The sequence below is a fragment of the Ranitomeya variabilis genome, chromosome 2 (genome assembly GCF_051348905.1).
Source record: "Ranitomeya variabilis isolate aRanVar5 chromosome 2, aRanVar5.hap1, whole genome shotgun sequence".
Classification (NCBI taxonomy): domain Eukaryota; kingdom Metazoa; phylum Chordata; class Amphibia; order Anura; family Dendrobatidae; genus Ranitomeya; species Ranitomeya variabilis.
The window spans coordinates 737,754,116-737,766,529 of record NC_135233.1 but is presented as its reverse complement, the minus strand read 5'-3'; the positions used below and the strand labels follow the sequence as shown (position 1 = coordinate 737,766,529).

Genomic DNA, 12,414 nt, shown 5'->3' with positions numbered 1-12,414 from the left:
GTAATATAAGACTGTCTTATTCTCAGAGAAACTAGATTTTTGGCACACTTAGGCTCCTATTCACACTGAGGAATGAAGCACTGAAAATTGTACTTCATTCTTCAGTGTTGGCGCGATGAACATGGGCTGTGTATACTGCCCAATTTGAGTGCAGAAATGCTTCTGCGAGTCCTGTGGGCTCCCATTGAGCTCCTCTTGAGCATAACAGGAGGTCAGCGCAGACCTGCAACATTTATTGTCAGGGTCTTTATGTCAATAGGAGCTCAGTGGCAGGAGGAATGCTGCAGCATTTCTGGACTGAAATTGGGCAGTATACACAGCCCTTGTGCTTCTAGCCTCACGCAGGCAGCACTGAGGAGTGCAATTTTCTGTGCTGTATTACTCTGTGTGAATGTGGGTTATTCTATATATGGGAAAATTTGAGAAACAATAAGCTTGTGTGACAAACTCTCAATAAAGTGATCAAGATAAGCTGTGTTAAATTAAAATGAATGTCACTTTGATACAAAAACAGAGTTATTAGTTCAGCAATGAGCTACATTCACTGCTGAAGTACTTGCTCCTTTTAGCTAATAAAGCCCCTTTATACTTACCTATTGTTCTGACCTCAGATTTATGTCCCAGAAGAGGAGTTTTGACTGTTCCTGTCACAGTGTCTCTTCTTTGCTCAGTGACTGTTTTTTCCTCGGAAAGACTGGAAGTTGTGAAGCTATCTGCGCCATATTGGTGAAGAACACTAAGTTGAGAAGAAGCGACCTTCAATCAAATTGCAGACTCCCCCCAAGGATAAAATTTGAGGTAAGAAAATATCTAAACACAAATGGGGCTTTATTAGATAAAATTATGATGTTTTGAATGTAATAGGTACGTGGGCAGGGGTGGGTGATGTTGCTTGTAGTCACTGGGTGTAATAGGTATGGGTAAGGGCACACCACCTGTAGTCACTGGATGGGGGGGGGGGGGCTACTGGGGTGTAGTAGGTATCCCTACAGCTGACATCTTACCCATATGGTGGGCCATGCTGGGGTATTGAAAGTGACAGCTGAACACGGCCGGCGTCAGCACCCGACTAACCCGTGACGAAAAGAAGACAGCTCTTCTAGAGGTCTACTAAAGTTCTATAGCACAAGGACCAAAAGAAACCTGGAGTTGGCCCTGCTTGCAGACAAATCCACAAATTAAAGAAATAATGACTCAGAGCCTTCTATTCACCCCCACAGTACTGCCCTTTATTGAAGAAGATGGCTAAAAGAAAGAAGGATGAGGAGTATCGTACTTTTCAGCAGGAGTGGACAGACGAATTTGCCTTTGTGGAGAGAGCAGGTTCACCAGTTTGTCTTATATGCAATGATAAAATTGCATCCATGAAGCGGTCAAATATAAAGCGCCACTTTGACACACGCCATGCTTCATTTGCATCGAAATATCCTGCAGGGGACAGCAGGAAGAAAGCCTGTCAAGAGCTGCTGTGCAAAGTGCAAGCTAGTCAGCAGCAACTTCGAGTTTGGACCCAACAAGGTGACTTAAATTCGGCTAGCTTTGTTGGTGCTTTGGCAATTGTCAGAAACGGAAAACCATTCACAGATGGGGAGTATGCCAAAACATTTATGCTTGATGTTGCCAATGAACTTTTTGATGATTTTCTGGATAAAGCCAAGATTATCAAACGGATAAAAGACATGCCTCTGTCAGCAAGAACAGTTCATGACCGTGCCATCATGATGGCAAATCAGATTGAGGCATCCCAAGTGAAGGACATAAATACAGCTCTGTTCTTTTCTCTTGCTTTGGATGAATCAACTGACGTAAGCCATATATCTCAGTTCAGCATCATTGCAAGGTATGCTGTCGGTGACACGTTACATGAGGAAAGTCTTGCTGTTTTGCCTCTGAAAGGGACAACAAGAGGGGGTGATTTGTTCAAGTCATTCACTGAGTTCACTAAAGAAAAAAATCTACCAATGCATAAACTTATTTCAGTGTGTACTGATGGTGCTCCATGCATGGTAGGAAAAAACAAAGGATTTGTAGCGCTTCTTCGTGAACATGAAAAAAGACCTATCCTTAGTTTTCACTGCATCCTACATCAGGAGGCACTTTGTGCTCAGATGTTTGGTGAGCAGCTTGGTGAGGTGATGTCACTTGTCATTCAGGTGGTCAACTTTATTGTTGCCCGTGCTTTAAATGATCGCCAGTTTAAAACACTCCTGGATGAAGTTGGGAATAATTATCCTGGTCTGCTTCTGCACAGCAACGTGCGCTGGCTGTCAAGAGGGAAGGTGCTCAGCCGTTTCGCAGCTTGTCTGAGTGAAATACGAACTTTTCTTGAAATGAAAAACGTTGACCATCCTGAGTTGTCCAACACTGAGTGGCTCCTGAAGTTCTTCTATCTTGTAGATCTGACTGAACATCTGAACCAGCTCAATGTGAAAATGCAAGGCGTTGGTAATACAGTTTTATCGCTTCAACAAGCTGTGTTTGCATTTGAAAATAAGCTGGAACTGTTTATCGCAGACATTGAAACAGGTCGTTTAATACACTTTGAAAAACTGGGAGAGTTTAAAGATGCATGCACAGCAAATGACCCTGCACAACATCTTGATATTCAGCAGCTAGCAGGCTTTACATCCAATCTCCTGCAATCATTCAAAGCGCGCTTTGGAGAATTTCGTGAGCACACTCGTCTTTTTAAGTTCATCACTCATCCACATGAGTGTGCACTGGACAGCACTGACCTGAGTTATATCCCTGGTGTCTCCATCAGAGATTTTGAGCTACAAGCTGCTGACCTGAAGGCTTCAGACATGTGGGTGAATAAGTTTAAATCACTTAATGAAGATTTGGAAAAACTTGCACGACAGCAAGCAGAGTTGGCAAGCAAACACAAGTGGAGAGAAATGAAACAACTCCAACATGCAGACCAGCTGATTGTCAAAACTTGGAATGCACTTCCTGTCACATACCAAACACTGCAGCGTGTGGGTATTGCTGTACTGACAATGTTTGGCTCTACCTATGCATGCGAGCAGTCTTTCTCACATCTAAAGCACATCAAGACTAACATACGTTCACGTTTAACGGATGGAAGTCTCAACGCCTGCATGAAGCTAAACCTCACCACGTATGAACCAGATTACAAAGCCATCAGCAAATCCATGCAGCACCAGAAGTCACATTAATGGTAGGAAGTATTCTATTCATCGTTGGTTAGCAACAGCATTAAAACGTTATTATGTTATAAAAAAAAGAGTTCGGAGATTTGTTGTTCTTTAAAATTAAATACAAGTCAATGTGTGCACTTTATGTACAGTGAGACTATTTAATAAAGTTCAATTATTTATTACGCTGGGTGTGCCTGCTTGTATGTACCACTTTAAGTAGTAAATGCTTTAGTTCCCTATGGGTCTGAGCCTCTCTTTTTTTGTTCATTTTCTGTAAGACCAACACTTTTAAAAGGGCCACTGACAGATACAATTGCTCCAGCGGTCACTTAGTACACAAAGGAGTGTTCCTCTCTGCTGCACTAAGCCACCGCTGGACCTAAACAATAATTCGCTGTAAAATAATAAAATAGATAATTGACATAACTGACAATGCGTTGTGTGACATGTCCAACATTCCAGCTTCTTTCTTCTGCGAATGCCTCAAAGCTGGCATTCTCTCAACATCAGGTGGGAAGAATGCCAGCTTCCAGTCATGCGCTGGAAAAAGAAGAAGCCAGACTGCTGGACTGATGTCATGCATCGCAAGCTCACAATGTAAGTTATTTATTTAATTTTTTTACTGCTAATTACCATTGTTTCAGTCCAGTTGTGGCTTTATACAGTAGGGAGGAGCATTCCTTGCTGTACTAAGTGAACATTGGAGCGATTGATCTGTCAATGGCCCTTTAAACATATTGTACGGCTCTCGCGGAATTATATTTCAAAATATGTGGCGTTTACGGCTCTCTTAGCCAAAAAGGTTCCTGACCCCTGCTGTAGATGATGGTGTGCTGTGCGATAGATTTGATGTACCTTGCTAGAGGACACTCTCTTTAAGATCTCAATAACAAATTTGGTCACAATTACAGCTCTGCTTAGCCTCACCTGCATCAAGCAATAGGGTCATCATTATTGTTAGTGCAAAATTCCACGAAATATGTCTAAAACTTTAAGACAGAGCTTTGGACTCAATGCCAAAAAAAATCCCAAAATGGGGATGAGGAGTAATTGAGATGGGGTAGCAAACACCTGGTGATAGAGTCCCTTAAGGTACCGTCACATTAAGCGACGCTGCAGCGATATCGACAACGATGCCGATCGCTGCAGCGTCGCTGGAGAGCTGTCACACAGACCGCTCTCCAGCGACCAACGATGCCGAAGTCCCCGGGTAACCAGGGTAAACATCGGGTTACTAAGCGCAGGGACGCGCTTAGTAACCCGATGTTTACCCTGGTTACCATTGTAAATGTAAAAAAAAAAAACAGGACATACTCACCTTCTGATGTCCGTCAGGTCCCTGGCCGTCTGCTTCCCGCACTGACTGAGCTCCGGCCGGCCGTAAAGTAAAAGCACCACGTCACCGCTGTGCTATGCTTTACGGCCGGCGCTCACAGTCAGTGCGGGAAGCAGACGGCCAGGGACCTGACGGACATCAGAAGGTGAGTATGTCCTGTTTTTTTTACATTTACAATGGTAACCAGGGTAAACATTGGGTTACTAAGCGCGGCCCTGCGCTTAGTAACCCGATATTTACCCTGGTTACCATTGTAAAACATCGCTGGCATCGTTGCTTTTGCTGTCAAACACGACGATACACGCCGATCTGACGACCAAATAAAGTTCTGGACTTTCAGCAACGACCAGCGATATCACAGCGGGATCCAGATCGCTGCTGCGTGTCAAACACAACGATATCGCTATCCAGGACGCTGCAACGTCACGGATCGTTGTCGTTCTCGTTGCAAAGTCGTTTAGTGTGAAGGTACCTTTAGACCACTCAATTTAATGTGAGTCGTAGCTATTGAGGAATATCTGTCTTTAGTTTAAGAAAAAAGGAAAAGCCTTAAAAAATGCATGTGAATCTATCCTTGTACCTATTTGTTGCCATATTCAGAAGGAGCTGTTAAAACCAAAAGTTCTCATATTCCCTGTAATTATACTTACTGCGAAGTAGAAATACACAAAAATGTAAAATACACATGGACTATTACCCTTACTACAACCCCTGGCAAAAATTATGGAATCTCCGGCCTTGGAGGATGATGTTCATTCAGTTGTTTAATTTTGTAGAAAAAAAGCAGATCACACACATGGCACAAAAACTAAAGTAATTTCAAACAGCAAATTTCTGGCTTTAACCCCTTTACGACATGCGCCGTACTAGTACTGCGCATGTCGTGTCTCCCCCTTTGATGTGGGCTCCGGCGGTGAGCCCATATTAAAGTCGCGACATGTCAGCTGTTTTGCGCGCGGGTAGACCTGTAGAAGCGCACTTGCGCGAAACGGGCCGTCGTTTTGACACCTGCATTCTCCTGTAAGACCTGCTTCCACAACTACGTTTTATGCCACAATAAAGGATAGAAATGAATAACGGACGGTGAGTGCCTTCTTTTTCCATTGTTGCATTCTGATATTCACGGACTATACTTTTTTCAGAAGTGCACCCCGTCCCTCAGCTCTGATGGAACTGATTAACACACAGCAGAAAAACTCGTTTCTCTATATCTGTTAGTGTGGATTATTTTCTTTTTTTCTCTCTTTTTTTGCACATGAAACAAAGGAAAGGATTATCAAATTATCACACAATGTTGCAAAAGATGTTGGTTGTTCACAGTCAGCTGTGTCTAAAATCTGGACCAAATACAAACAACATGGGAAGGTTGTTAAAGGCAAACATACTGGTAGACCAAGGCAGACATCGAAACGTCAAGACCGGAAACTTCAAGGAATATGTCTCCAAAATAGGAAATGCACAACAAAACAAATGAGGAACGAATGGGTGGAAACTGGAGTCAACGTCTGTGACCAAACTGTAATAAACCGCCTAAAATAAATGGGATTTACATACAGAAAAGCTAAACGAAAGCCATCATTAACACCTAAACAGAAAAAAACAAGGTTACAATGGGCTAAAGGCCCCGTCACACTTAGCGAGGCTAAAGCGATCCCGACAACGATACGACCTGTCAGGGATCGTTGCTGCGTCGCTATGAGGTCGCTGGTGAGATGTCAAACAGTGAGATCTTCCCAATGACGCAGCAGTGATGCGGCGACCTGTAGCGACCTGTACAACGATGTCGTTGTGACCCTGTCACATGGCAGCTATTATGATTCAGACCTCGATGAGGGACGTCCTGTGTGACGTTGTAGTCAACGAGGTCGTTGGTAAGGTGTCAAACACAGCAATGTGTGCTACCCAGCGGGACCTCAACGATCAAAAAAAGGTCCAGGCCATTCCGACACGACCAGCGATCTCACAGCAGGGGCCTGGTCGCTGCTACGTGTTAAACATAGCGAGATCGCTACTGAGGTCGCGTCACAAAACTTGTGACTCAGCAGCGATCTCGCTAGCGACCTCGCTTAATGTGACGGGGGCTTAAGGAAAAGCAATCGTGGACTGTGGATGACTCATATTCAGTGATGAATCGCAAATCTGCATTGGGCAAGGTGATGATCCTGGAACTTTTGTTTGGTGCCCTTCCAATGAGATTTATAAAGATGATTGCCTGAAGAGAACATGCAAATTTCCAGTCATTGATGATATGGGGCTGTATGTCAGGTAAAGGCACTGGGGAGATGGCTGTCATTACATCTTCAATAAATGCACACGTTTATGTTGATATTTTGGACACTTTTCTTATCCCATCAATTGAAAGGATGTTTGAGGATGGTGAAATCATTTTTCAAGATGATAATGCATCCTGCCATAGAGCAAAAATTGTGAAAACATTCCTTGAAAAAAGACACATAAGGTCAATGTCATGGTCTGCAAATAGTCCGGATCTCATTCCAATTGAAAATCTTTGGTGGAAGTTGAAGAAAATGGTCCATGACCAGGCCCAACCTGCAAAGCTGATCTGGCAACAGCAAACAGAGAAAGTTGGAGCCAGATTGATGAAGAGTACTGTGACACTCATTAAGTCCATGCCTCGGAGACTGCAAGCTGTTATAAAAGCCAGAGGTGGTGCAACAAAATACTAGTGGTGTTTTTTTGTTTGTTTTTCATGATTCCATAAATTTTTTCCTCAGACTTGAGTGATTCCATAATTTTTCCACTATGCTTGGTTTAAAAAAGTAACCATTACTGACTACCACATTTTTTGTTCTTGATTTCTTTTATTGTTTATTAAAGCCAGAAAGTTGCCATTTGAAATTACTTTAGTTTTGTGCCATGTCTGTGATCTGCTTTTTTTCTACAAAATTAAACAACTGAATGAACATCCTCCAAGGCCGGTGATTCCCTAATTTTTGCCAGAGGTTGTACAAGCTATTTATTCTTTTTAAAAACTCAAGTGCTGCTGGACACCTCTGCCCTCATTTAGTTGTGTTCGGTTTAATTTTGGAGAAAAAGTATGCCTTAAGCAATTTTGTTGCATACATAAATGCACAATAGCCTCTACCAGAGGGTAAATCACTGAATAGTTCTTAGCATAGTTGTTAAAGAAGCACTCCCATCAACATTTTTAGCCTGTTAATATATTGTGATCCTCATATAGCACTGTTTACTTACAATTGCTCATTTTGCCTTTCTACCCAGCTAATTCTTCTCTTTTCCATTAGGCCTATGACATCACATGATTAAAATCTGACTAGCTGAATTCTTCTAAGTTCTATATAGAAACAGGGGGTCAATTTTCCCTGTATGCATCAATCACTGCAAGGGGGTGCAGCAGCTGGGTCTGTAGTTGAGGGGAATGATTTCTGCAGGGACAAGAAACTTTTGTTTCTACATAGAGCAGAGAAAACAAGGGTTAGCTGGGTGAAATGTATAATGAGCACCTTCGATTTTGGGGGTGACAGGTTCCCTTTAATATGATTGTTGACTATAATTACATTTTAGAATGCTACAGCAACCTCTGTCAGTGATATTTTGTAATCCATTGGTGTTATATTTTCTACATGTTTGGGAATGTTACATTGTGATTAACACCGCCATGGCCTGCTTTTTATCTAGTTGAGGACAATTTTCCCTCATTGTTTAATATATTTATTATATGTGATTAATAAAACTGATTTATTTAAATACGCTAGTAATGTCTTATTTATAGATTTAACTATTACAGCGGATACACACCACCCACTGACCGTATTTTTTGGATTATAAGATGCACTTTTTTTTCTCCCAAATTTGGGGGGAAAATGGGGGTGCGTCTTATAATGTGGATATACCTTACCGACTGCGTTGGCGCAGGGTCGCTGCTGGAGGAGGCAAGAGTGGAGCGTTGCTGCAGGCTTGGATGAAGGGGTGTTCGGATGTGTGCAGCTGCGGGGGCTCTGCCAACATTTTGTGAAAGCCTAGAGCCTCTGCACTTACATGGTTTACTATGCGGTGGATTCCGGGAAAATGGCTGCCGGGGTGGCGCATGCGCAGATGGAGATCTCGGCACCAAGATCTCAGGAGACGAAATCTCAGTGCCAAGATGTAAGTGCGGGGGCTCTGGGCTTTCAGAAAATGTCGGCAGAGCCCCCGCACCACCGAACATCGGAACACCCCTTCCTCCCAGCCTGCAGCAACGCTCCACTGTTGCCTCCTTCAGCAGCGACCCTGGGACCTCGCTTCACCGCACTTTATAACTTTATAAAAAAAAAGTTGTGTTTTTTTTCCCCTATTTTTCTCCTCAAAATTTGGGGTGCGTCTTATTTTTACTTGAACATGACATTTTCTTTGGTAATTTAATTAATACATTGCAGTGAAAATCTTGGAAACAGTAGCGTGCCTTTTTCCCTTATTGCTTTATGCTAGTAGTAGTAGATGTTGTGTAGATTGGCCATGTAAACGAGGACAGAGAACAAAGTAAATGCTATAGACGCTGCACATTTAGTGTTTGGTTACACATTACAGGTTGTAAAAACCAAAGAACGCCCTTCAGCAGTGTTCAGTATGAAATAAACAGTGTATCCTTTGGTAAAAAAAAAAAATGTTTATTAACCCTAGTATAGGTTACCAACATTGGTGCATTTACACTTACTACTAATAGTAAAACATCAACATAAGATATTAAATGTTAGATAACAAAAAGATGACATACGTGACACTATATGTATAAGTAATAGTCTGCATATTGAATATCTAACCTGAGATGTAGGTCGCACAGCATTCAGTGCAAATAGCACAACTGCTACTGTATTTGACATGGACATTATCAAAAAACAAAACTTTCTTAGAGATGTAAATATGACATCTCATTATATCATATTTGTACACTATAGTAATTCAGTAGAAATCACACTAATGAAACTTAGCAACAGGAATGTCGGTCCACATCAAAGCGAAAATTGTGCCACTTCCTTCAGGTAGATGATGATGATGAGGGGATTAAAAAAACAAAAATGCAGCTTGAACGGTTAATTGGGTGACATTACATATATCATCTGCCGGTACACATGTACAGTCAGCACGTATTAACAGATGTAACGTCAACAATCCAGAAGTGCGTGGAGCCAGAATATGCCTTTACATCGAATGCAGACTGATACACATATTTCTGGTATGATTTTTTATCCTACATCTAAAATATAATACTGTTTTTCTGTGATATGAAAATAAACTAGTGGATATTGCTGACAATTTTATTTTTAAACTTTTTTTTTTTTTTTATTTAAAAATTGGGGAGTTTAAAGTGGTCACATGAAGACAATCCCATTTCATGCAATCTGTTAAGTGAAAATGGACATCACAGAATATTTCCCATCTGCAATCTTCGACCCCTACTTAATAATCCGAAAGCCACTAACAAAGAATAAAAGAGGAACCACCAAAGCGATAGCCAAGTATTACTAAGGTGGTCATCCATGTAAATGGCCATGGTGTGATATATTTCCTCTGCAACAATATAAAACAGATTTATTTTTTTTGGACTTATGAAGTCTTATTTAAATAAGTATTACCTATTCTACTTGCTAGTGCAAAAAAGACCCCTAAAAACATATGAAGCAACTATCTCTGTAGAGCTCCTTTACTATCCTATGTCTCCATGGTAACAGACAAACTAATCTGTGTATCAGTTTTAGTTAGGGTCCTTTTACCCAGCGCTCTACCAATGGGATCCTCTACTGCGTATGTATGAGTTCCAAGGTAAAAAGAAAACTATAGATATCACACAGTATGCTTTGTGTTACTGAATGCTTCTGTATGGAATGGTGCCTTCTTCTGTGCTATACCAAACAGCTTAAAAAACCTACCTGTAGAGGCGAAATGGAGGTTTTCCTGGCACATATGACAAAGCTACACCCAGTATTTCGCTTTCTTGCTATAGTCCTGCCATGGGAAAGATGCCAAAATGTAATCTCCAGCAGACATAATTGGAAAAACGTACTGGAGAGCTGCGTTGCAAAGGGTATAATACACAGATATCCACAGTATACATTTTCATCCTGCAGATTTCAAATTTGCAGCCTTAGTCAATTTAAACTTTGAAACAACATACTCTTAGGGACTGGTTCCTAAAACAGTTTTGCACAAAATTCTGAATTGTTACAACAGTTTGGTGCAATTTGTATTTAGAAAAAGGGCAGATATTTCTAATTTTGCCTCTTTTTTTTTTTACGCCGGTCACGGCCAACTTTTTGGAAAGTGCGTGGAGCTGGGCCATGATTTATCATACATTACGCCACAAAAGTGACGTGAATGACAAAATAAATGTATTTCAGTCGCTGACTGGACACCATTTCCTGGAATACACAGGACAACTGGAAAATTCTCCAACTTCTTGAAGAGTTAGGGTATGAAGAAAACGCTGCAGATTTCCTGCAGAACTGCAGCTTTTTTTTCCACACAGAAAAGCAGCAGATCTGCAAGTGAATTACAGTACAATGTATATCAATGGCAAAAAGAAAATGCTGTGCTAATGGTGCAGAAAAATCTGCACAGAAAACGCAGCAGATTCAAAAAAAGGACCATGTCAATTCTTTGTGCATATCTGCTGCGTTTCTGCACCCATTCCATAATAGAAATCTGCAGGGGTAAAAAAAAGGAAGAAATCTGCATAAAAATCTGCAACGTGTGCACATACCAAAAAAAGGCGCAGATTCTGACCTGCGTTTTCTGCCAAGAGATGCAGAATCTGCACAGAAAATTCCACAGACAAATCTGCAACGTGTGCACATAGCCTTACACACCTCAATGAAGTCAATGCATTTTATTCCAGCACACCATTCATCAAGATTGGCGGGCCGAACAACAGTCTACACTAAGTTCACGCTACATATTTGATCCACGTTACATCTGCAATTTAAATCCAAATTTGCAGATTAACAAATACAGTGATGTTAATTGCTAGAGTTTACTGAAAATCCACAATTGGACCACAAGCATAACCAAATCCACAACATAAAAATAGGCTTTTTGTAATTCCAATCAATTGTTTTGGGCTGTATTTGATTGTGAATCTGAAACAAATCTATAACAGGTGAACTTGGCTCAAGTCTTTTTTTCTTCTTACCATGCAGCAATAGACAATGAGTCAATAATGGAGTAAAAAATCAACACAAAGGAAATTTTATGCTTACAATTATATTTAAAAGATCAGTCAGTCATACTTGTTATACGTTTCATATCTGATATTTTCTTCAGTTCCAAGTATGTTATAGAGGAACATTTGTGGATTATGTCTACGCTGCTAACCACTTCGAAGCCAGAAGTAGTGATGGAATTAATGGTGGTTTATTCAACACGTTTCAGTCTATATGACTCCTTCAGGAAATGCCACATCAACAATGTTGAATGAGTCATAATATAGACTCTGAAACATGTTGAATAAACCACCATTAATTCCTTCACTACGTCTGGCTTCAAAGTGGTTAGCAGCGCGGATATAATCCACAAATCTTCCTTTATAACACTCCTGTTATGGTCGCGTGTCGACCCGTGGATCTGCGGCAGCTGGCATATACACGCTTTCACTACACCACGATCAGGTGAGCAGCTCTTTGCCAATACAACACTTGTAAATCGTGAGATAAGACCCTATTTGTGCTTTTCTTTTTCCTGCAAGTTTTTAGTACCTTCAGTTCCAAGTAACATACGTCCGTCAGAATTGGTCAATCAAGTGGCACCACTTCTGGTTTCAGGGACCTTTTGAGTTTAGACCTGACCATAATAAAAATAGTAATAGAACAGGGCAGGAACACCTCAATTATGATGCTAGGCATGAAGGTGGTAGAAAATGTGATTTGGTGAATTTGCAAAGCAACTTTTTATCCCTACTACATT

General features: G+C 41.1%; 1 protein-coding gene across 1 annotated transcript; it reads left to right on the top strand.

Moving 5' to 3' along the window:
- The first annotated feature begins 1,241 nt into the window (after nt 1-1,241).
- On the top strand, nt 1,242-3,179 carry LOC143803943 (protein FAM200C-like). Its single transcript, XM_077281697.1, has one exon. It carries the CDS (start codon nt 1,242-1,244, stop codon nt 3,177-3,179), a length of 1,938 nt encoding a protein of 645 aa, XP_077137812.1.
- Nucleotides 3,180-12,414: the final 9,235 nt, after the last annotated feature.